The sequence below is a fragment of the Podarcis raffonei genome, chromosome 6 (assembly GCF_027172205.1).
Source record: "Podarcis raffonei isolate rPodRaf1 chromosome 6, rPodRaf1.pri, whole genome shotgun sequence".
NCBI classification, from domain to species: Eukaryota; Metazoa; Chordata; class Lepidosauria; order Squamata; family Lacertidae; genus Podarcis; species Podarcis raffonei.
Window position 1 is genome coordinate 66,526,499 of NC_070607.1, and position 22,730 is coordinate 66,549,228.

General features: G+C 41.4%; 1 protein-coding gene across 1 annotated transcript in view; it reads left to right on the top strand.

Annotated features, from left to right (window-relative positions):
- Positions 1 to 22,730, top strand: part of PKP1 (plakophilin 1) — a 43,627-nt gene that overhangs the window by 15,384 nt on the left and 5,513 nt on the right. The window contains exons 3-10 of the mRNA XM_053393658.1: positions 8,817 to 9,235; positions 13,551 to 13,695; positions 16,781 to 16,988; positions 18,036 to 18,213; positions 21,516 to 21,630; positions 21,818 to 21,973; positions 22,236 to 22,412; positions 22,565 to 22,718. Of these exons, the coding sequence (XP_053249633.1) occupies positions 8,817 to 9,235; positions 13,551 to 13,695; positions 16,781 to 16,988; positions 18,036 to 18,213; positions 21,516 to 21,630; positions 21,818 to 21,973; positions 22,236 to 22,412; positions 22,565 to 22,718 (1,552 nt within the window). The remainder of the gene's footprint in view (positions 1 to 8,816; positions 9,236 to 13,550; positions 13,696 to 16,780; positions 16,989 to 18,035; positions 18,214 to 21,515; positions 21,631 to 21,817; positions 21,974 to 22,235; positions 22,413 to 22,564; positions 22,719 to 22,730) is intronic.

The following is a 22,730-nucleotide window of genomic DNA, read 5'->3' on the forward strand; positions in this document are numbered from 1 at the left end:
AGAACTTGACTAGAAACAAACCACAACTTTATTTTTATCTCTTTCAAAAATTACATCAGCTATGAAACTAGGAGCAGTGTGGAGGCAAGTGTGCTTAACTTCTAATCAGGCACCCAAGGAAACTGTACTGAGATGGCTGTCCTGCCACTCAAAATCAATCCCTGCCTTTCTGGCTCAATCCTGAGCCAGTCCCTATTTGCAATCCTACATGCACAAGCATTCTCCACCCAGCAGCTTCCCAGTATTGCTGTGTGCAGTCCACCTCGTGCCTCCCGCTGAGAGATTGTTGCAGAACTCCTGCTCTCTTCTTCCTTGTGTAAGTCACATTTAAGGATGGTTTTCACTGCCTTCCCAAGCTGCTTCTCATACACTCCTCCTCCTGTCACAGGAAATAGCCAGCTCAGCTTGGTTTCCTTGGCACTCTCACTAACCTCAAAACAAAAACAGTAGCCTTCGTAAACAAACAAGGAAGATGGAGAGCACACACCCCTCCAAAGATGAATCTCATTGCCCTAATGGAGAAGAACCACATCCTTCACTAACCTGGATTGCCTAAATAATCACCAGCTGTGGGGGAACTTCCTATCCTGGAGACCATGATGATGGGACAATAGGACACTGCATACCATGTTTCTCCCTTAGGCTTCCTTCTCTTCTGAGCAATCCTTTGATCATTCTCATTAATGAAACTTTTATGTTGGTTTTGTCTCTTTGGGATATTGAAGTCTACAACATAACATAAGATCTCTCCTTCCCAGCAACAACAGCATGTGCTCAGCAATAAGTCTCAGGACAGAGTGCATATCATGTCTTCTTTCCCTGGTCTCTTCTACAAAATGAAACACACATAACTGACATTTTCTTCACACACAGCCACAAAGTGTATGCAGAGCATAGTGTGAGCATGCACACTCTCTTATCTCCCAAATTCAATGTGAAAACTGGCTTCAAGCTGTTTCTCTGCCCCCTATGAAGCTAACTGAATGGGCATCATTGCTTTCTGAAACTCTGCTGCGTATTACATTCTGTAACCTAGGGAGAGATTCTCAGGAGAACATCTTCTCTCATTGCACACACGTGTCACTCGGCTTCTGTATTTCTTAGTTTCATTAGAAATATTTCTTTAATTAGTCATGGAAATGACTACTGCTGAAGCATGTTAAATCTTTTGTAAACGAGGGAATTTACAGGCTGGGGAGAATGAAGGCTACTCATGGCAGAGGGCACGCCTAACAATGTACTGTATAAACTCAAAGTCGGTGATGCTGCAGTCAGACAGATTCAGGCAAACATGAGAGAAGAATCATGCTGTGCAAGTAATAAAGGAGGTGGAAGAGAGAAAGAATAATGGGAGATGTTGGGTGTTGGTTAAATCCACGGCTGTCTGAGTTTCCCATGACCGGGCCAGGTTACCAAGCTGCTGTTAAAACATTCAAATAGCCATCATCTAAATGTATTGTACTATGATAACGCTGTCCCTGGTAATCCTGTTTCACCAGTATTATAAGTCTGAGAGATGGAAAGGGAAATCTTTGTAATCTTCTGCCCATACTGCTTGCATCGGGGAATCCTCTGAAACTGGTTGGCTGAGCTGCAATAGTGACGTGGGACGCCACTGAGAGCTAAACTCTTTGCAGCCCAGCTGAGAAGGAAGGAGAATCGTCTGTTTATCTGGGGATTAAAGCATCATACCACCCAGACAGATAAATGAGGATCTGTACTGAGCATGAAACATTTCCCCCCAGTAACCTTGCAGTGAGATTTATGCAGAACTGGATAATTTCAGAGTCAAATGCATTCTCATAACACCAGCCAGTTGAACAAAAATTGGGTTTTTTTAAAACTTGCCTGTGATTGAGGCTAGTGTCAGACAATATGTCAGACATAGGTGTGTTTATTTAATTGTTTTGTTAAACAATTCTGCCATGTGGATACCAGGGCAGTATGCAATAGATTGTACTATAAGATGACCAAAAAATTATGTGTGAGTGTGAGAAGAAACGTCTGAATTCATTTTCACATCCTCATCAAATTATGACAAAGCTGTCTTTGGATCAATTGATTAACGAGAGCATACAAAATAACAAATTTTATGCATGCATGAATAAATAAATAAATAGACACTTGGACATCTGTGCCTTCTGAAAGAAATGGGAAAGTGTCAAAGAAAAATATGAAGCAGTGAAGGGAAGAAATATTTCAAATCCAGAGGAAATTTTATTTTATTTTATTTTTACTGGTTATCCAAGTTTTTCTCTTCCACTTGTGTGTAACAGACTGGAATGAGTGCATTTCGCAAGCAGGATCTAGGGTGTGCACAATACATCATTCAGGGTGGCACTCCATCATATTTCATTGCTTTGGCTTTCCCCTCTGGCCTGAGAGACACCTCCTCCCAACCTGTTTGTGCAATTTTATTTTTTACCTCCACACCATCTGCTGCTCTAGAAGTAACTAAACCACCTGTAGTTTTTTTGTTCGGTTCCTATCTTTCTACTAATCGCTTTGCTAGCTATAGAAATTGGAACCACCTAATAAGTAGGCTCATGAGTGGGTTGAATTCCTGTCTCTCCCATTGACCTATTCAGTTTCCAATTGTCTCTGTGTGCCTGCGTCTATGTGTGCGGATTGTGGTTCACTTTCTCCAGTTAGACAGGGTGGAGAATGATAGGGATCCACTTCTGAAAAGTTCTTGGTGACCACAACCTCGCGCAATAAAAATTATAAATGTATTATCATGTCACTTAAGTGCTTTGTGAATCATTTTGGTGATATGAACATTTACAATAATTGCTACTTACTTAACTTATGGGGGTGTTAATATATTTAATTAACCATGTTTTAAAAGGAAGATAGACTGCATTTGACTTGGCGAGTGGCAAGTTGTGCAGGCCTGGATTACTGAGATAATCCAACACTAAAGTACTGTACAAATTATTATTACTAAGCGGATGATGATTAATAAGGCATTAATATATTTTCCATCTATGTCACCTAGATTGCTATGGGATCCTAAGATACACTGATGTTATGCTGACATTAACAAGCTGCTGATATACATTAGCAGAATCATTGGATTGCTTGGCCCCAGTCATAGTTTAGAGCAAAATTTTAAAATCCCCATAAACTTCTGCCATCAGAGAGGAGTGCCATTGGTGGGCAGAAGCTACTATCAATGGTAGCCAGTAAAAGGTAAAGGTAAAGGACCCCTGACAGTTAAGTCCAGTCACAGACGACTCTGGGGTTGCGGCGCTTATCTCACTTTATTGGCTGAGGGAGCCGGCATACAGCTTCCGGGTCATGTGGCCAGCATGACTAAGCCGCTTCTGGCAAAACCAGAGCAGCACACAGAAACGCCATTTACCTTCCCGCCAGAGTGGTACCTATTGATCTACTTGCACTTTGACGGGCTTTCAAACTGCTAGGTTGGCAGGAGCTGGGACCAAGCAATGGGAGCTCACCCCGTCGTGGGGATTCAAACCACCGACCTTCTGATCGGCAAGCCCAAGAGGCTCAGTGGTTTAGACCACAGCACCACCCACGCTAAAACTGAATCTATGGATCTACTGGGTCCAAAGCATGATGGATCCCACAAGGAACCTGATTCTAATGCTTATCAGCTGCTCTAGACTGAAACAAAACAAATGTGAAAAACTTGCCCCTGCCAACTGCCCTTGTTAGCCACGTGTTAATGGATCTGACATTGACTGCTTCCATAGCGGTACTCAATAATTCAAGCGGTGAGAGATATTTGCTTAAAGCAGCCGCCTTCTGTGGGAAATGGACAGTGGTGCTGGGGTCCGTTGGGACTTGTAGGGCAGGCAGGTCAACAGTGGTTGGAGCCAGAGTCATTGACAGGCAGAGCCAACTAATTCTGTCTTTGTCTGCATCCTCGTCCCTGCTAAATTCTGCAAGGGACAACACTGGAGAAAGAAGATTGTAGCTATTGCCATTACCTAGAGTTGTTGTAGTAGAAACAGGCAGCTGGAGGGCTGGCTGAAGGCAAGCTTAGGTTAGTGAGGCAGTGCCCCTTCACCTAACAGGCCAGCCTCAATTGCAAATGGACTTGGCAGAAGAATGCAGAGAGGCTCTTCACCGAATCATTATTTCCTTGTTTTTGGTGATCTTGGCATGCACACAAAGTTGGGAGCCAGAACCTGAGCCTATTCAAAATGTTTGTTGAAAAGGGTGGGTTGGCATTTAACCAGTCTGGAAGGTATACAGTATATGCCCAAACATATTTGTTTCGTGTCAAGCTGCAAGGGTTCAACATGTTCAAGTTGCCTTTGTATAAAGGGTTTTGTTTTGTGTGGAGGTGGGTTGGGGTGGTGTCAGATGTGTTGATTTAGTGCTTTTGATACCCCACCATTTATTTATGGGATCAAATATGATTTATGAGCCACTTTTCAAGGAAATTCCATCACCAGGTGCTTTACAATATGGACATAAAATAAAATATAATTTGTACCATTTGAAGTTATTTATTTCATACCACCAGTAAGAGCCATCACAAAAGCAACAAATACCTAGACAAACAGGAACCATTTCCACAGCTTGATGTGCAGTAGCCAGTAAAGGCTGTGGAAAAAATATGGCTCTTCAATACTATTTTAAGAAAATCAAATGATGGTAGGGCTACTATGCTGATCCTCAGGGCCAACCCACCCAGGAGGAAAGGTGAGGTGACTGCCTCAGGTGGCAAGATCTATAGAGGCAGCAGATCCCACTATCAACCTTACTCTTTGTTCCTGCTGTATATCTCCTCTCACACTTTCTTCCCTAGCAGGATAAGGAACACCATTTTGGGGTCCACCTTGGATGCCAAAATGTCTTGGTTCAGCCATGCTAATTCTACTGCTGATACCTCATGCCAGATCCAAACCCAGACTGGGAAACTAGGACCAGGACCAGTCTTGGTGGTACAGGCTAAATGAGAGATACCCAAAGGTTGTTATACTAAATTCCACATGGCATTGTGGTCCCCTTCTCCATCATTCTACTTCTTGCACTTCAAGTTGAGGGCTAGCTTGATCAGCTGTTTGCTGCTCCAGTGTTGACATTTGCTGCATTCAAACTATGTGGGCTATGTTCAAGGCTGTCTGATCTAGAATCATAGAATCATAGAATCATAGAGTTGGAAGAGACCACAAGGGCCATCGAGTCCAACCCCCTGCCAAGCAGGAAACACCATCAGAGCACTCCTGACATATGGTTGTCAAGCCTCTGCTTAAAGACCTCCAAAGAAGGAGACTCCACCACACTCCTTGGCAGCAAATTCCACTGTCGAACAGCTCTTACTGTCAGGAAGTTCTTCCTAATGTTTAGGTGATCTAGCTTGAATGGCTGGAGACTTACCTTGGCTACACTCTTTTTTTTTTTTAGTAAGCCATACACCTTTATAGCAGCAAAAGAGAGAATAATAGAGAGATAGCAGCTTGGCACAGACGTTGAGTCCCTGGGGCATTTGCAGCTAACAAAAGCTAGCTATTATGTTTCCATTAAAGACTTAACATATTATTTATGTAAGGCTTCTGTTTTCTTTTGCATTTATTCACATCAAGTGTCTGGAAGGAGAACAAACAAAAAAGACGTTTGTGCACAAGTGTGTTTGTACACTGTTCATTTTGATGTGTTTATGAGAAGGAATTATCAAGGGGGCTATCCTGAATTTTGGAATGGCAGGCTCCTTTTCTGTGCTATTGAGTTGTTAGCATGTTCTTCTTCCCAGTGAAGCTGGGAGCTGTGGATGCCAAGTTATTAGCTCTGGGAAGACACCTTTCTGCTAAACAAGTTCTTAGAAACAAGTCAATGCAAGCACAGCTTGGGTGGAGTGAGATGCACAAGATTTATCCTGCAGAGATGTGGAAAAACAGCTTCTATGGTGTTAAAAGAAGCTCATTATCAAAACCAATGTTTGAATTTTGCTATAAGCTGAACCCTGATATCACAGGCTCCAAGGTTCTGCATCTCATTCTTTCCCAGGATTCTAGCTGGTGGTTTGTTTTTTAATAGACAGCATTGCTCTTTTATACTGAAAGCAAAGATCTACTTTTGCTCTTCAGCTTTCTTTTCTTTTTTCCTGCCATGTCAGATAGCAGATGGTCTCTCAGTAAGATGGACAGGAGAGGGCCATAGCTTCTCACATTTAACAGGAAAGGAAAATGTTCTGTCTCCAACAAGGACACATTCCTCTCAGGGCAAGCTTTGTGTCAGCGAAACGCTTCCCTGAGTTTGGAAGACTAAGGCATAAATTTGGGTGCATTTTAACTGGAATAGTACTCTACACAAGGAAGAAGGTCTCAGAGAACCCACTGAATCCCAGTGATGCAGTAGAGCAGGCTTCCTCAACCTTGGCCCGCCAGATGTTTTGAGACTACAATTCCCATCATTCCTGACCACTGGTCCTGCTAGCTGGGGATCATGGGATTTGTAGGCCCAAAACATCTGGAGGGCCAAGGCTGAGGAAGCCTGCAGTAGAGCAAAACTGGTGTGCATGCTTAAAAAACAAACTCAGAAGTTATGACATTAACACTTTGCTTGAATGCATCATGTTAGGGACATAATTAGCAGCTGTCTCACAGACACTTAGGACTCAGCTAGATTGGCAAAGAAAAAACGTTGTATATGCAATATAAAACTGTGACACCAGATGGCACTGTGGAATCCTGTCTTTCCCTACTGGATTTCCCTGTATGAGTTTACAATGCATTTAACTGAAACGCTTCTTTGATGTGTCTAGATCTAGCCTTAATATGTGTGCTAACTGAAAGCAAAACTCCTAGTGAATACAGTGGGATTTATTTATCCTGAGTAAACACCATGGGATGCTGCTGCACATTCTGGTTTCACTATTTATTTATTGCATTTCTAAAACCTACCCTTTAGGCAGAATGCCTCTTGGAGCAGCTTACAAATATCTGTAGTAGGTCCCTGCCCTCAGGCTCACCATCTAAAAGGACATGATACATGAAGAAAAGGGGGGTGGGAGAAAAGAGGGAAAAGCAAGCTCAAGCACAAATTACTGAAGTTGTTATTGTTACATGGATACATGGATGTACCGTATTTTTCGCTCTATAAGACGCACCAGACCACAAGACGCAAAAACAAGACACCTAGTTTTTGGAGGAGGAAAACAAGAAAAAAAATATTCTGAATCTCAGAAGCCAGAACAGCAAGAGGGATTGCTGCTTTCACTGTGCAGCGATCCCTCTTGCTGTTCTGGCTTCTGGGATAGCTGCACAGCCTGCATTCGCTCCATAAGACGCACACACATTTCCCCTTACTTTTTAGGAGGGAAAAAGTTAGTCTTATAGAGCAAAAAATACAGTATATTCTGCTTGAAATGTGTGGTAAAAGAGTAACCTTCAAATGAGCACACAAATAGCCTTGAACTGAATGAATCCATACCAAGGTGTTTCACAGTCTGTCTCCTTCTCTTAAGAGAGTTAGGTACTTTGCCAGAGAGGGTTAGAGATACTCTAATCTTGAAGATGGTTCAACATGTTTACACTGTAGGCCAGGACATACTTGAGATTCTTCACAAATCCAAATTTCTGAACATATGTTCATTAAGTAGATGCAAAAAGCCTCAGTGAGGTGGGGGGGAAATGAGAATTTATTAGGAAGTTCTTAAATTGCTGCACTGAACTTCAGTGAATTGTTGAGACAGCTCTGGCCTGTGGTTGCAATTCTCTATTTTATTTGCACTTTTTGTCCTTTCCCCTCTACTTTGTTGTTGAGAGCGGAGGGGTAAAAATACACTCGGTTCATATTAATGTGTAATGCTGTGATGAGAAAAATCCCGAGGGGTGCTGAGTAGAGTGAAATTCACCAGCAATGTGAAATGTCTTGCTTTAGGCAGAGCCATTATGAGACTAGATGAAGGCAGGAATTGGTTTCGTCCAGAGCAACCTAAACTGTCCTTCTACCAGATGTGTGTTTGTGTGTTGGATTAGGAGGTGCTCCATCCAATTCTGGCAGCCTCCGACTGGCCACCAGTCTCATGGAAGGCTTTGCAGTATCCTTAAAGGGGTGTTTCACATGTGGGGATGAGCCAGGCCAGGATCTGTGGCACAGCTGTTTGGGGATCCAGGCCCCATTGCTGCACCAGCCTGATTCAGGCCTGACCATCCTGCTCCCTGCCCCTTTCGCTATAGCTTCCATGAGTAGGAGGACTGTAGATCTGGCTATGGCTCCATAAAGCAGCACTGGTGGGGTGTGGCAGAAAAAGAGTGCTTCCTATATGGTGCAGAAAGCCTTAAAAAAATCTTGGCCCAAATCTTGGTGATGGGTGTGCCATGTGGACTTTGCTTCAGGTAGCAAAATGTCTTGGGCTGTCACTGCTTCTACTGAACATGGCTCATTCATTCTTCCTATCAAAGGTAATGAGTGGAATGCTACTTTTGATTAGAGTGGTTACTTATGCATCCCCCAGATAGAGGAAATACATAAAATTTGCATAGGATATTTTTTGTATAGAGATGCATTTTTTTGAAAAATAGATATTCTAATTTAAATAGAAGCACATGGAAGGGAATTCTGATCAGTGTGCTGACAAGTAGTAACTGTTGATGGGCAATGTCAAGGCCCCTGCTTTGCCTTCTTAGGGTACTTCATCTTTAAGCTGGGCTTGGACTGGACAGCCCTTCGAATGGAAGGTTGTCCAGTATAAGAGCACATGGCCACTCTACTTTCATTGGACATGGTGCTCAGTACCTCTCAGGGATCTAAGTGGTCTTTGTAAAGCAAGTGAAATTCTAACTTTGATCCTTGTATTTCCTATTCTTCCCCTTCTCCCTCTCCCCAATCTCCCCCAGCTGTACAATGGAACCCTCAAAAGAGAAGCCGAGAACAAACGCTACAGCTCCTACAGCCAAATGGATGGCTGGGGCAGCCGGAACTACAACAAGGTCTGTAGCCCAACTGTTCCTGGCAGTGATTACTGCCTTGTGCAGACTATGAAGAGTAGCCGGAGTGAGCCAGACCTCTACTATGACCCTCCAAGAGGCACACTGAGGAGAAACCAGAGTGGAAGCCGTGTGAGTCACAAGACCAGTATGCATCGCCATAGCCTCTACAACAGCACAAGCAACAACCAGCATGGAATTACAACTGCAACAAGGCCAAACAAAGTAGTTCCAGTCCGCAGCCCCTCTTGCACCTCTGCCAGCATGGTCTATGTACAGCCTGTTGCTAGCAGCAAGCAGGATGCAGTCTATGGACAGGTTAACTCAAAGTAAGTTCTCATGTGTGTCCTTTCTGCTTGTGATTTCTTCTTCATGGTCTGCAGGGCAATTTACTTGGTTTTCATCACCATGCAGAAAGAAAAGGTTTGCCAATTCTGAATCCCATCAGAACCTTATTCTGGTGTTTTGCCTCCTGATTTTTTGATGTGGCTTGTATGAATCAAGACTTGAGCCATTTAGTTTGCAATCCTAAGCAAGTTGGACTAGACACAATGGAGCTTCTAAGTAACCATTCATAGGATTGCACTGTTTGGATCTCAGCTGGAAAGGGAAAATTCCATGTTAAAGAATATAACTTGAAACCACATTTAACAGATCATTTGTCTGTGACACTAATAATGGCAGTCAGATATTCAGCACCAATAACATATGCCTCTACTCTATCTGTTCTTCCCAAGTAAAGAGTTATGAACTAAAATTTTAAGTGAGGTTCAAGTAATTAGTTTAGCCTACTAGTGGTAACTTTAAAATGTCTTAAGCTTTGGAGTAAAGAAAATTCCAGTGAAAACTGATGTATAGATTTCAGTTAGATTTATTCTGTGAACCGCCCTGAGACTTGCAGGTATAGGGCAGTATATTATTATTATTATTATTATTATTATTATTATTATTATTATGAGGCATGTGACATGGAATCCAGAAAAATGTTTTGGAACTCTATGGAACTTTAGCTTAAAATTACAAAAAGTCTTGTTGCACCTTTAAAGAACAGAAAATGGCACAAGCTTTTATGAACTAGAGTCTACTTCTTTAGAGGCCTGAAGTGTTATCCTAAGCAGACAAGTATGGGCTGCTGCATACCTGCTAACTTAGGATAGCACTTCAGACTTAGGGCAAAGTGGATATTAGTCCACCAAAGTCTATGTCATAATAAATGTGTTAGTCTCTATAACACCACTCATGACTCTTTTGGGTGTGTGAGGAGGAGATTCTGCCACTCTGGAGTGTCAAATTAGTTGCCCTGCCCAAACTTCTCCCTAAGAAAAGGCTAGTTACCACTGAAAATATTATTACAGATCTGGTTTATTATAGAGCTTTTAAAAAATGAGAGAGCCATTTCAGCTCATGAAGATTCATCAGCAGCATAACTGTTGAGTGAGAAACACTGTCCTCTGCCAAATGTCTCTCAGGAGTGGTCTCTTTGTAGCGCCTTTCCTGATAGGGTGTGGTTCACCTTGTAGAACTGGTTCAGATTTGGGAGTTGTCTGTCTTGAAGCACTGGGCCTGGTTGCTGAATCTTCTTGCCAGTTGAACTTGTTCTTGTTGGGGAGTTGTCTCCTTTCTAGAATTGAGACTATCTGCATGGTTCTGAAGCACTTTAGAACTTGAAAATTCAGTCCAATATCTAATTTGGAGAGGATTTGATGCCACTGGTAATGCCAATCCTTTCTCCAAGGGAAACAGCTTCTATAACCTAGAGGCCTCTGAAAACAGAATCTTCAAATTGAAAACTGTTTTTAAATAATCTGGCGGGTAGGACAAGTGGGGGAGACGGGCCAGCTGCTCTTCGTTCTGCAGAGTCCTCTCTCATTCCATTCTAAATAATAGTTTTGGTGTCTTTGGTGACATCCCCAAAGCTCCATGCCCATTGCAACTGAACCGGTCAAACTCCCCTAAATCTGCCTCTGCTTCTAATCTCAGGGTGGCTAATTCGCAGGGCAAAATGGCCTTAAAAACCTTTGACCCCATCCTTCTCTCTTGAGATGCCATAGGAGGATCCCTCCAAGATTGTGCAAGAGCCCTGGTGTGGGGGTGAATTTCCACCTATTTCACTGCTCTCTAGGCCATGCAGTGCTGGGCAAAGTCACTTCACATGGAGTGTGTCCGGAACAAAGCTTGTCAGTCCCTGGTCATCCTGCAACCACATTCCCCCCCCCCCGCCACACCCTGTTTATGACCACAGAAGGAGAGGTGCAGAGATGGATAACTATGAAAGAACATGTCTAAACTGAGAGCCTGCCCTATTTGTTATATTTACTCAACATTTTTGTAATTGCTGTATTCACAATAGAGGAAGCAAAGTGGTTCTAGGATATGAATGTGTAGTGGCTTGTAGAAGAAAATTCTATTGGAAAATATCTTTCTTACTTGGTGGAAAAGCCCTTAGTTTTTGCTCTCAAATAAAATATGTTAATTCGCCTAAACTGCAGAAATGGTAAGGGATTGTGCTTTTTTATGAAACAATGAGACTTAAACCAGAAACAGGGGCTTGGTAAATTTTCTAGGGTTTTTGGTTTGGTTTGTTTTTTGCAAAATGTTCTGATGCATGTTCATAGTTATTCCTGGTGTCCTGAAAACCTACTAAGTGGCACATTGCATAATAGAGCACCGTGTACCTACAAATTTGGGACAGGCTGAGGACTGAGAATGGTTATCAGTTGAGACTTGAGAATTGATTTATCTCTGGGTGTAAAACATTCCAGGATGGATTGCTACACCTAAGCATGCCAAACATTTGCTCTGATATTCCAGCTCCATCAGTTAATCAACATGCTTATAGAATTATTTCTACTTTGAATATTTTATCAGGAGCGAGCAGAAAAAGACTTTGTTTTTTTCCTCATTACCTATTTTAAGACTTGCCTAAGGCTGAATAGATGGTTGTGGGCCCCAGGCGCAGTGAAGCTGTGGGTGGTCAGCCCCAAGCCTTGTAGAATTGCAATAAACGCAGGAAAACCACTTGAGATTTATACAGGTCACAACTTTATTGATTACAGATGTCAACAGGTTTTGGGTGCAGGCACTGGGTGTGTAACCTGGATCAACCAGCCTAGTTGCTGGTTGATTATTTTGGCAGGGTTAACCAAGGTTATGAACCACCCTATGACACACACCAAATCAGGGTGACCCCACCTGTGATCACCTGACCTGTCAGCACCCATCTGGGTGCCTGGACAGAAGCACCTCCACCCTGAATCCCTTTGATGGGATACCAATGCTTCTAGTCCAAAAAAAGAGAGAAAAGATGATTAAAAAGGAAATCACAACTGGTAATTTGAGATTCACCTGAAGAAAAAAGATTCACCCGTGATCTTCCATATGCACTTGTAGTGCAGAACTTGGCAGCTGCTTTTGGATGTGGCAGATGTAAATAAGTTTTGTATGAGTACACTGTGCTATCTACGGCGCCACGCTGCAGCTTCTAGTCAAAACTCCAAGACAAAATAACTTAAGCATGTAGCTATGTACATTCACATTTCCAAGGTCTACAGGTATACAACCATGGCTTTTTTTCTTGGGGTACTCAAGGGTATGCAGTACTGGCATATTCTCCCCCCCCCAACAAATGTTAAAAGTGTGACACTTATTGTAACAACTTCGTGGTGAGTACCAGCACCTTTTTTCCTATAAGCTTATACTGCTTATTCCTATACTGCTTATAACGATTGTGTTGGTACAGAATTATCCTATGCTACCCAACTCTTGGGTGGTAGCAAGTACTTTGGGACCATAACACTTGATTGGAAGCCGCCCAGAGTGGCTGGGGAAACTCAGCCAGATGGGTGGGGTATAAATAAATTATTATTATTATTATTATTATTATTATTATTATTATTATTATTTAGAATGAGGTAAAATTGCATTGCTGCCGTGCAAGCCAGATGTCTTAGAAGATTGTTCACTTGGTCCTTTCCCTTAGTTTGCTATCCAGTTGGATAACTTCTATACTGGGGTCTAGTTAGGTGGGTGAGTAGAAGAGAATGACAGGACAATTTTATGCTAAAATAGGAACTGAAGAGGAAATGAGGCTGGATTATGGCTAAAAGGGATGAGGATGGGATAAAGGTTTTGACCCTTTAATTTAGGTGAATCATTTACATCAGGCATAGGCAAACTCCGGCCCTCCAGATGTTTGGGACTACAATTCCCATCATCCCTAGCTAATAGGACCGGTGGTCAGGGATGATGGGAATTGTAGTCCCAAACATCTGGAGGGCCGGAGTTTGCCTATGCCTGATTTTACATTATGGGAAGTGGTGTCCATTCAATATGGTACAGAAGAGATGGTGGGATGGTTTTATTGAGCAAGGAGGTAGCTAGAATCTTAACTTTAGTGTAATCTTGTTATTTTAATCTTATTGTTGTATATTTACAACATTTTGGTTGATAGATAGTGTTTACATAGTTTACAGGGTGGGATTTATGCACTGTTCAGAGTTCCTGTACTTCCCTGTTAATACTTGTCACCTAGATAAGACGAGGATGTAACTCATTTTCAGCTCTTCCACTCTTTTGCTATTAAACTGCAAGGAATCTTCCTCACAGTGAGTGACATTTCCTTCCCCTTTCTTTTTTTATGTTTAGAATAGTTAATGACGAGATGGATTATGGAGCAATGACTATTCAGAAAGCCATCCAATTCCTGTGTTCTTCAGATGAGAAGTACCATGCCATGGGGGCTTACTACCTGCAGCACACCTGTTTTCAAGATGAATCTGCCAAGCAAGAGGTAAAGTTATTCCTCACTACTTCAGCTGTGTGTGGCTTTGTAGGAGATGCGTTAATGTTTGGAATTATGTCAGGACTCATGTTTCCTGTAGCTCCACCAGAAAGAAGAGGAAGTCAGATTGGGAAGAGGTATCTTGTCCATTCAACACTAAGAGGTAATACTAGGGGTATAAAGGGGGCTTCACCATCAGTGCATTGGGTGCCCTTTTTGGGTAGTTATTAGGCACACACAAAGCTCTACTTCTCTGCAAATAATTTATGTTTAAACTTCCAAATATACAACTGTTCAGAGCATCAGCATCTGACTTCAAAATTCTTGGCATAGGTTCAGATGTGGTTATTTGAATTGATTCAGATGCATATGAGTGATTATGGTTTTTTTTGTTTTGTTATTTCCAAGTAATGATAATTGAAATATAGTTGTTTTAAATTTATGTTTTCAAGAACTGTGTCAGAATTGCAAATACAACTGAGAAAACTTTCTTTTTGAGTATTTGACTTCTAAAACAGCACCAATGTTAGCATGCATCAGTCAGATCCCATAAATGTATCAAAATTCAGCTTCGAAACAGTTAGGATATCCACTTTTGTTCCTTCAGAACAAATTGGTTATCTAATTCTGAAATTCTCACTGACCACACTTGGAATACTGTGTCCAGTTCTGGGCATCACAATTTAAGAAGGATGTGGACAAGCTGGAACGTGTGCAGAGGAGGGTGACCAAGATAATCAAGGGTCTGGAAACTAAGCCTTATGAAGAGCATTTGAAGGAGCTGGGTATGTTTAGCCTGGAAAAGAGGAGGCTGAGAGGAGATATGCTAGCTACCTTCAAATATCTTAAGGGTTGTCACGTGGAGGAGGGAGTATGCATGTTTTCCCCTGCTCTGGAGTGTAGGACTTGAACCAATGGCTTCAAGTTTCAAGAAAGGAGATTCTGGCTAGACATTTGGAAAAACTTTCTGAAAGTAAGAGCTGTTCCGCAGTGGAACAGACTCTCACAAGAGGTGGTGGACTCTCCTTCCTTGGAGGTTTTTAAACAGAGGTTGAATGGCCATCTCTCATGGATGCTTTAGTTGAGATTCCTGCATTGCAGGGGCTTGGACTAGATGACCCTTGGGGTCCCTTCCAACTCTAAGGTTCTATGATTCTATGAAAGTAAGCTGTCAGACAAATACCCTCCCCCTACTCCATACTCCCCCTACCCATGCAAATAAGAGACCAATGAGGCTGGTTTTGGGGTCAAAACACACCACAAATTTATTGAATACAGATGAAAGAGGTTTGGCTTGGGCATGAGGCAATCAAAATACTTCTGGCCCAACTACTGGAAGTGACGAGTGGCCAATCCAGATGGGGGTTCCTAAGATTTACATCAAATAGGTTGGCCCCTGCAGGGACCGCTGTCTGGGAGAGTGCCTTCAGCCCTGGAACCCACCTGGGCATGCAGACATGGCCACTCCCCCCTGGATCCCTTTAACGGGATACCCCAGCTTTTGGAGGGGCTGATGGAGACTACAACCTCCATCCAAAACAAAGGATTGGCCCAATGCCCAACCAGTTATGACTATTGCTATGAGGTAGGCAAAACCACCAGGTCAGTGCCAGTTAGCCCGGTGGGCAAATTCCTACCCGGCCCCCTTAAAGAACAGCAACCACCATAGCCACAACAAAGTCTTTGACTATAAGCTTAAACCGAGGGTGGGTGTGCAGGGGGGAAAAGCTGCTGAAGGAACAAATAGGTAGTGTCCCAGGTGTGAGTTGTTTAAATGGGCAAGGGGTGGATCCAAGGGAAGCCTACCTGCTCCATTGGCTCTGCCCCCTGGCACAGCCCAAGTCCCGAGCCTGCATCCCCATTAGCCAAAGCTGGGTGCAGGCCAGGATCCAGTTAATATTATTATTCATATTATCATGCCATTAACAAAAATGATACTTTACTGAATAACATAACCATGCTGTCTTCATGGGTATATCCTTTTCCAAAATTTACTCAGAACAAACTTGCAATGAGGGCAAATAAATCTTGCACACTTTTGGAAAAAGTACCTGTTTGGGACATATAATTTGCTCTAATATCAAACAATAATGCCAATCCACTAGGCAATGGAAGGAGCGAGATAAAAAGTATTTTGAGGAATAAATATGACCAGTAGGAAAGCACTTATTCTGAATTATTTTTTATTTATAAAAAGTATTTCTATAGTGCCATGTCATAAAATATCAGGGCAGTGATCCTGATTAACTGCCTGTCCAACAACTTAAAGAATTTGCAATAAACAGTTTGTTTATATTTACTTTCTACATCATGACTAGTCTGGCTTTCCTAGAGCAGCACCCATTTCCTCTTTAACACATAAGCTTTCCAGTCTCACTTCCACCTTTTCAAATAATATTGTACAAGGGTCATTGAACCAAGTGAGGTCTAGACCAGAGCTTTCAGCAGTCAACGAACAAGAGCACACCCTTTCCCCTACGGTACATGGCATGTTGGAACTTAGACTGCTATCACCTGAACTGATGAATTGCAGAAACTGCCCTGACTCATCAGCAAAGCGTTCCTTCCTTCACGTATAGTGAGTGACCTCTGCACCAAGGTGGCTTTTGAACCAATCAAAAGCATTGGTTCATTATTTTAAAGGAAGAAGAGATTTTGGGCCCCAAGGAACACTCTATAAACTCTTAATGCTATCATGTGCAATAGGAAGCAGCAGTTTATGCATGCAATAAAACCTACTATATGGGGCACATATACATATATAGGGGGAGGGTGTTATTGTTTTGTTTTTGTTTTTATTATGTACTTTGTCATGTGTTTATTATGTTTATATTATGTATTATGTATTTTTATTTTGTATTTTTATGCTGTGAACTTCCCTGAGCTCTACAGATGAAGGGAAGTATACAGATTTAATAAATAAATTAAATGAATGAATATTCACAGTAAAGCCAGTAGTAGTTCAACACTGGTCACTGCAATGAGTATACGTCATATGTTAACCTTCAACACGAATGCTTCCTATCTGCAGAAAAAACAAGAGAGGTTTCTAAACAGTTTTGATCAAAAAACATTTAAATCCCTTCTTTGTTAGGTCTATCGGCTTGGTGGCATTTCCAAGCTTATTGAGCTTCTGCGCAGCCCAGATGAGAATGTGCAACAGGCTGCAGCTGGGGCCCTCCGAAACTTAGTTTTCAGAAATCCAACCAACAAGCTAGAAACCCGCCGTCAGAATGGAATTCGAGAATGTGTCAGCCTCTTGAGAAGGACTGGGAGCACAGAGATACAGAAGCAGCTGACAGGTACCTCCACCCTTTCATAACAATGTTGGAGCAACTGGAACAGTAAATCACTAATACAAATTAGTGCATAAATATTGGGTTGTGTCCAACAAAGGTGTCCCATTAGAGCAAAGATTTATACCTTCACAATGGAACTTCCTCCATCTCTTCACTCTGTGTGCTCCCTGTGCTCGCCGCCAAACCCTGAACAGATTGGGGACAGAAGAGGAAGTCTTGTTGTGTGGGTGGAAGCCCTCAAGATAGGAAACCTAAAATTGACTAAACTTCAATATATTTGTATACAGTGTTACCTCGGTTTACAAACTTAATCCGTTCCAGAAGTCCTTTCTTAAACCGAGGCATGCTTTCCCTAATGAGGCCTCCCACTGCCGGTGCCCTTCCACTGTTTGGATTCTGTTCTTAGACCGAGGTAAAGTTCGCAAACTGGAACACTACTTCCAGTTTTGCGGAGTTCATAAACCGAATAGTTCATAAACAGGACTGTTCGTAAACTGAGGTACCACTGTATTGGAAAACCTCAGTATTGGTGCTTTTTCATTTAATGCAGCAAGTGGAAGAGAAGTTGGAATTTAATAAAGAAACACTACCAGTTTGTTAAAAGGAAAGACAATCTTCTAGATTGATATTTTGGTTCCCTGGTTTTTTTTCTTCCCTATCCCAGTAACACACCAGAACGGAAATAAAGCTATGTGGGATCAGAGATTTCAGGCCCAGTAGACATAGATTCCCAGTATCATTCATAAGCAGGCAGTGAGGCAGGTAGAATTTATTTTAACATGACTGTAGCTTGAATGCCTTCCATGAACATTTGGAGACTCACTTTCAGAATACCTATTAGTTTTACAGTTTCCTCTTGAATCCCTATTTAGGGAAATTTTTAATGTCTGAAATTTTATTCTGTTTTTAATGTTCTGCTGGGAGCCACCCAGAGTGGCTGGGGAATCCCAGCCAGATGGACAGGTATAAATAATAAAATTATTATTATTATGAATCTAAATGAGAATGACAGGAAGCTATAGCAATGTGTCTCATGTATTTGCTTTCCAGGATTGCTCTGGAACTTATCGTCCACAGATGAACTGAAAGAAGATTTAATACATGAAGCTCTTCCTGTTCTGACTGATCGTGTTATTATTCCTTTTTCTGGCTGGTCTGATGGTGTTAGTACTAGATCAAGAGAAATTATTGACCCAGAGGTATTCTTCAATGCCACTGGCTGTCTGAGGTAGGTCAGCAGACATATTAATATTTTGATCATATTGAAAAAACTAGGTGCATTCTGCTTGTCTGGCAAATATTCTCAAAAAGTCCCTTTTGCATTTTTGTTATGTATGTAATTTAGAATGTTTATACTGTCTTTTATCAATGATTTCAAGTCAGTATACAAAAATTAAAGCAACAACACAAATGATGCATGAAAGTGCAATTAAGAGTCCAATTTTAAGAAACAAAGAATAGCCATATTGATCAACAATAAACTCTCAGAAATTGTCTACAATTGGGACAACCCCAAAAGTCGCTAGAATGTTGCAAGCATTTCACATTCCAGCAGTGGAGTTTGAAGTTTAAAAATTTAAGATAAAAGAATTTTTTTAACGCTTGGGTGAATTGAAAGGTTTTTGCTTGTCACTGAAAATTCAATATATACCATGCTGAGTAGAGCAATCCATTGTAGAGCTCCATGTCTGAAAAAAACTTGGAATTGTAAGCTAAAATTCCAATGAAAGTGGTATTTTGAGAAGGTCATTGATTCACTGCTTTTGGTTCCCTATTCTAGTAACAAACCAGAATGAAAATAGAGCTATAGAGGGACTGGACTCAGAGATTTCAGGCCCAGTAGATGCAAATTCCCAGTATCATTGATAAGCATGTGAGGTGTGGTAGTTTGAGCACAAAGCTATTTTGGGTTGTAAAGGTTAAAAGGTTAAGTACCAGCCTTTAAATTGACAGACAGTGAAGTTCCTTTAAGTTTGCATCAAGCACTGTCCGATTCTGCACAAAATGAAGCTTCTCAACCATTCTCATTGCAGTCATCTAGATGTATTTTTGTTGTATGCATAAAGACCGGAGGCGCGGGTACCAGGTGTGTGCTGGTACTCTGATCAAAAGTTCTTCACCTGCATGTTAAAAAACACACAAACCTTCTGCTTGCTCCTCATTGAATTTTAATGACTGCCTCTGGCAATGACTTTCCTTTGAATTGCCCTCCATATTGGTTTTCTTCATTAGATTCCCTAGTCCTCTACAACCACCCCCTTTTAAACTGTAGGAAGCCTCTTAGTTAGCATGCAATAGTTTTATTCATGCTTAGGAAAAGCTATCAAACTCCTTGGCATGAATGTATTAGTCCAGACTTGCAGTTTCTCTTACTGATCTCCTGCAATGCTCGGCATATGAGAATCACTGAATGAGCCAATGGAACAGCTACACAATTAGAAGTTCACCTTAAGGGGATTGAGCAGCAGCAGTTCACGCCTCAAGCACACACATGAACTAAAAGTACCATTGTTTGCTGAAATGAAAAAGATGAACTGCATCAGCGACTGCAACTTTCTTGGTCCAGGGGTCTAACAAGCTGATATAAGCAGCTTGTAAACTCACTGTACATTAGTAGATTATTTCCATTCTTGCTTAGGTAGATAAAATGACTCAGTGCAAAATGGAAGTATTCCAAGCTCCATATCTTCAAACCTTTGGGAGTCTGAAGGGAAAACAGTAAAAATAGCTCCATAGTGATCTTAAAACTAGTTAGAGCTTGTTTGTGTATCAGAAATGGTCTCTATTAAAAAAAAATCTCAGCATCTTGACACAGTATTGTGAAGTAAGCCTCATGTGAGAAAAACCAGTGTCTTGAAGACGTTAGCTGTAACCATCCAAACAGCACTATTTCCTTTGATCAAACAAAATATTTGCATTCGCCCTCAAACATTTTGAAATATTGTTTCGTCTTAATAGTTGTGTTATGAAACTTGGCAGGCATCAGACTTAATGGTAGAGTAACTGAGCAAAAGGAGATGAGTTTGAGCTATTGAAAGGAGAAAGTTCTCAGACTCCCTTGCAACCCCTGGAAAACCAACCAGAATTGTTAAATTAAGTACAGTGGTACCTTGGTTCTCAAACTTAATCCATTCCGGAAGTCCGTTCCAAAGCCAAAGCATTCCAAAACCAAGGCATGCTTTCCCATAGAAAGTAATGCAAAACAGATTAATCCGTTCCAGACTTTTAAAAACAACCCCTTAAACAGCAATTATAACATGAATTTTACTATATAATGAGACCATTGATCCATAAAATGAAAGCAATAATCAATGTACTGTACTATAAAATAAATAAGACAGTATTGTAGATGATAAAAATTAATTTTTTTTTCTTCTTACCTGCACTGATGATAGTCATTGTTTGGATGGGGGGCTTTTATCTATTTCCTTAGTCACACAATCAATCAATCAATCAATCAGTAGCTGAACTGGGTTCCACTGAGTCACAAAAACAAATTAACCCAAAAAGCCTCAATAAGAAAAATGCAAAATAAATAGCAAAAACAAAAGCGCCAAACTTAATTCATTCCGAAAATCTGTTTGACTTTCAAAATGTTCGAAAATCAAAGTGCAGCTTCTGATTGGTGCAGATGCCCCAGAAACAATAGCCAACAGCCGCATCGGATGTTCGGCTTCCGAGAAACGTTCGAAAACCGGAACACTTACTTCTGGGTTTTTGGCGTCTGAGGTGTCTGAGTACCAAGGCATTTGAGAACCATGGTAGCACTGTACTTGGATTAATGAACTTTCAGATATTATATTCACCCCCTTAAAAACATTATTTTTGAATAGTTATTTAAATGATTTGAATCAGCTAATAGTAAAGCACCCTGTTTCTCTCAGCATATGCAGCTTTTGGGACCAAGCTAGACCTAATGCTAAATGGATTATTAGAAGCCTTGGCTGTGTACACACTCCCTTTTACTTTGCACCCAGTGTGCTCCCACCGCTGGTTTTGGAAGCAGTGCACATTCCACATTAGCCATAATCCATATCTATCCTGTATCTGTCCTGCCATTCTTTATGAAATACACCATTTTGATGTGTCGTCTCGCCCCCCCCCAATCATCTTTAATCCAAATTGAGCAAAAGAAAGACTGAGATGTGTTTTAAGCCAGTAATATGTACACAGCCGATATTGGGCTTAAAAAGAAAAAGAAAAGTTAATAGTAGATATTGCAGATGATTTTCATTGAGGACTACAGCATGTGGAGAGGGGAGGTTTAACCATTTATTCCCCAGCTGTGATCCCAGCTATTAGCTTTAGAAAGAAAGCTGCCATGAAGCTAATAGTTGTGCTTAGGAGCAGATCTGTTTTGTGGAATAGGTCTGTGATATATTCCACAGGCTCTCTGTATAGGAGAATTTCACCCTCATTGAATCAAAGAGAACTAGAGAGAGATTGGTGAGCACAGGACAAGAGTAACTGAGGTGCCTGACTGATCTGATTACTTCTCCCTTTGGTTTATAAAATGTCTCTTCCCTGTAGGAACCTGAGTTCTGCAGATGTTGGACGTCAAACCATGAGGAACCACCCTGGACTGATTGACTCTGTAATGGCTTATTCTCAGAACTGTGTGGCTGCCAACCGTCCAGATGACAAGGTACAAGTCAGACGTAGAGTAATGTTTGTTCATCAGCTGATATAACTCTGGTTAACATTGCCAGAATTGTAAACCCAGAATTATTTTTACAGCAATGCCTTTTTTTTAAAGAATCCTGCCCTGTGTAAAGTATTTATGCACTGACAACTGAGAGAAGTGACTGGTTATCTCGTTTTCTTTGTTTTAGTCTGTGGAGAACTGCATCTGTATCCTTCACAATCTGTCCTACCGCCTTGATGCTGAGGTGCCTAATAAATACACACAGCTCAACCACATGGCCAGGAACAGTTACACAGACAAAACCCTGACTGGCTGCTTCAACAACAGAGGTGGAAAACTGGAGGTGAGATTTGGTGCATAGAGCTACATCATTGCCTTGTGTTAAAGGCAACTTTGGATGATGATTATTTCAATTTCTTGCTCGCCTTTCACCATAAAGTCCCAGGGTGGATTTTAGCAATTCAAAAATGCAATATTCAAAAACAGTTTAATATTAGTTTTGTGTAATAAATAAGTAAACTGGGGGTTCTTTTGCAAAACATGGGTTAAAAAACTTCAGCTTCTTAGATATTTTAAATATTTTAAATATTCTTATTTACCCTTAGTATGATGACTATGACCTACCTCTTCCTGAAGAGGACTATAAACCCAGAGGGTCCAGCTGGCTGTACCATTCAGATGCCATCCGCACATATCTGTCTTTGATGGACCAGAGCAAGAAAGATGCTACCCTGGAGGCTTGTGCTGGAGCCCTGCAAAATCTGACTGCAAGCAGAGGACTGGTAAATGCATTATTTTGCCCTCCACATCTGGATAGACATCTGGAAAAGCACTTTGTTAACTGATGAAAGTAGACACTCTGTGTATGATGTATGCTGGCTACCACCCCAAAACTCTAGAAATAAGAAATGCCTAATTATTTATTTTTTTCTAGATGTCAAATGCAATGAGCCAGTTGATTGGTCTAAAGGAGAAAGGTTTGCCCCGTATAGCACGCCTTCTGCAGTCCAATAATGCTGAAGTAGTTCGCTCTGGAACATCCTTGCTGAGCAATATGTCTCGACACCCAATTCTACACAAAACAATGGGTAGGCACCATT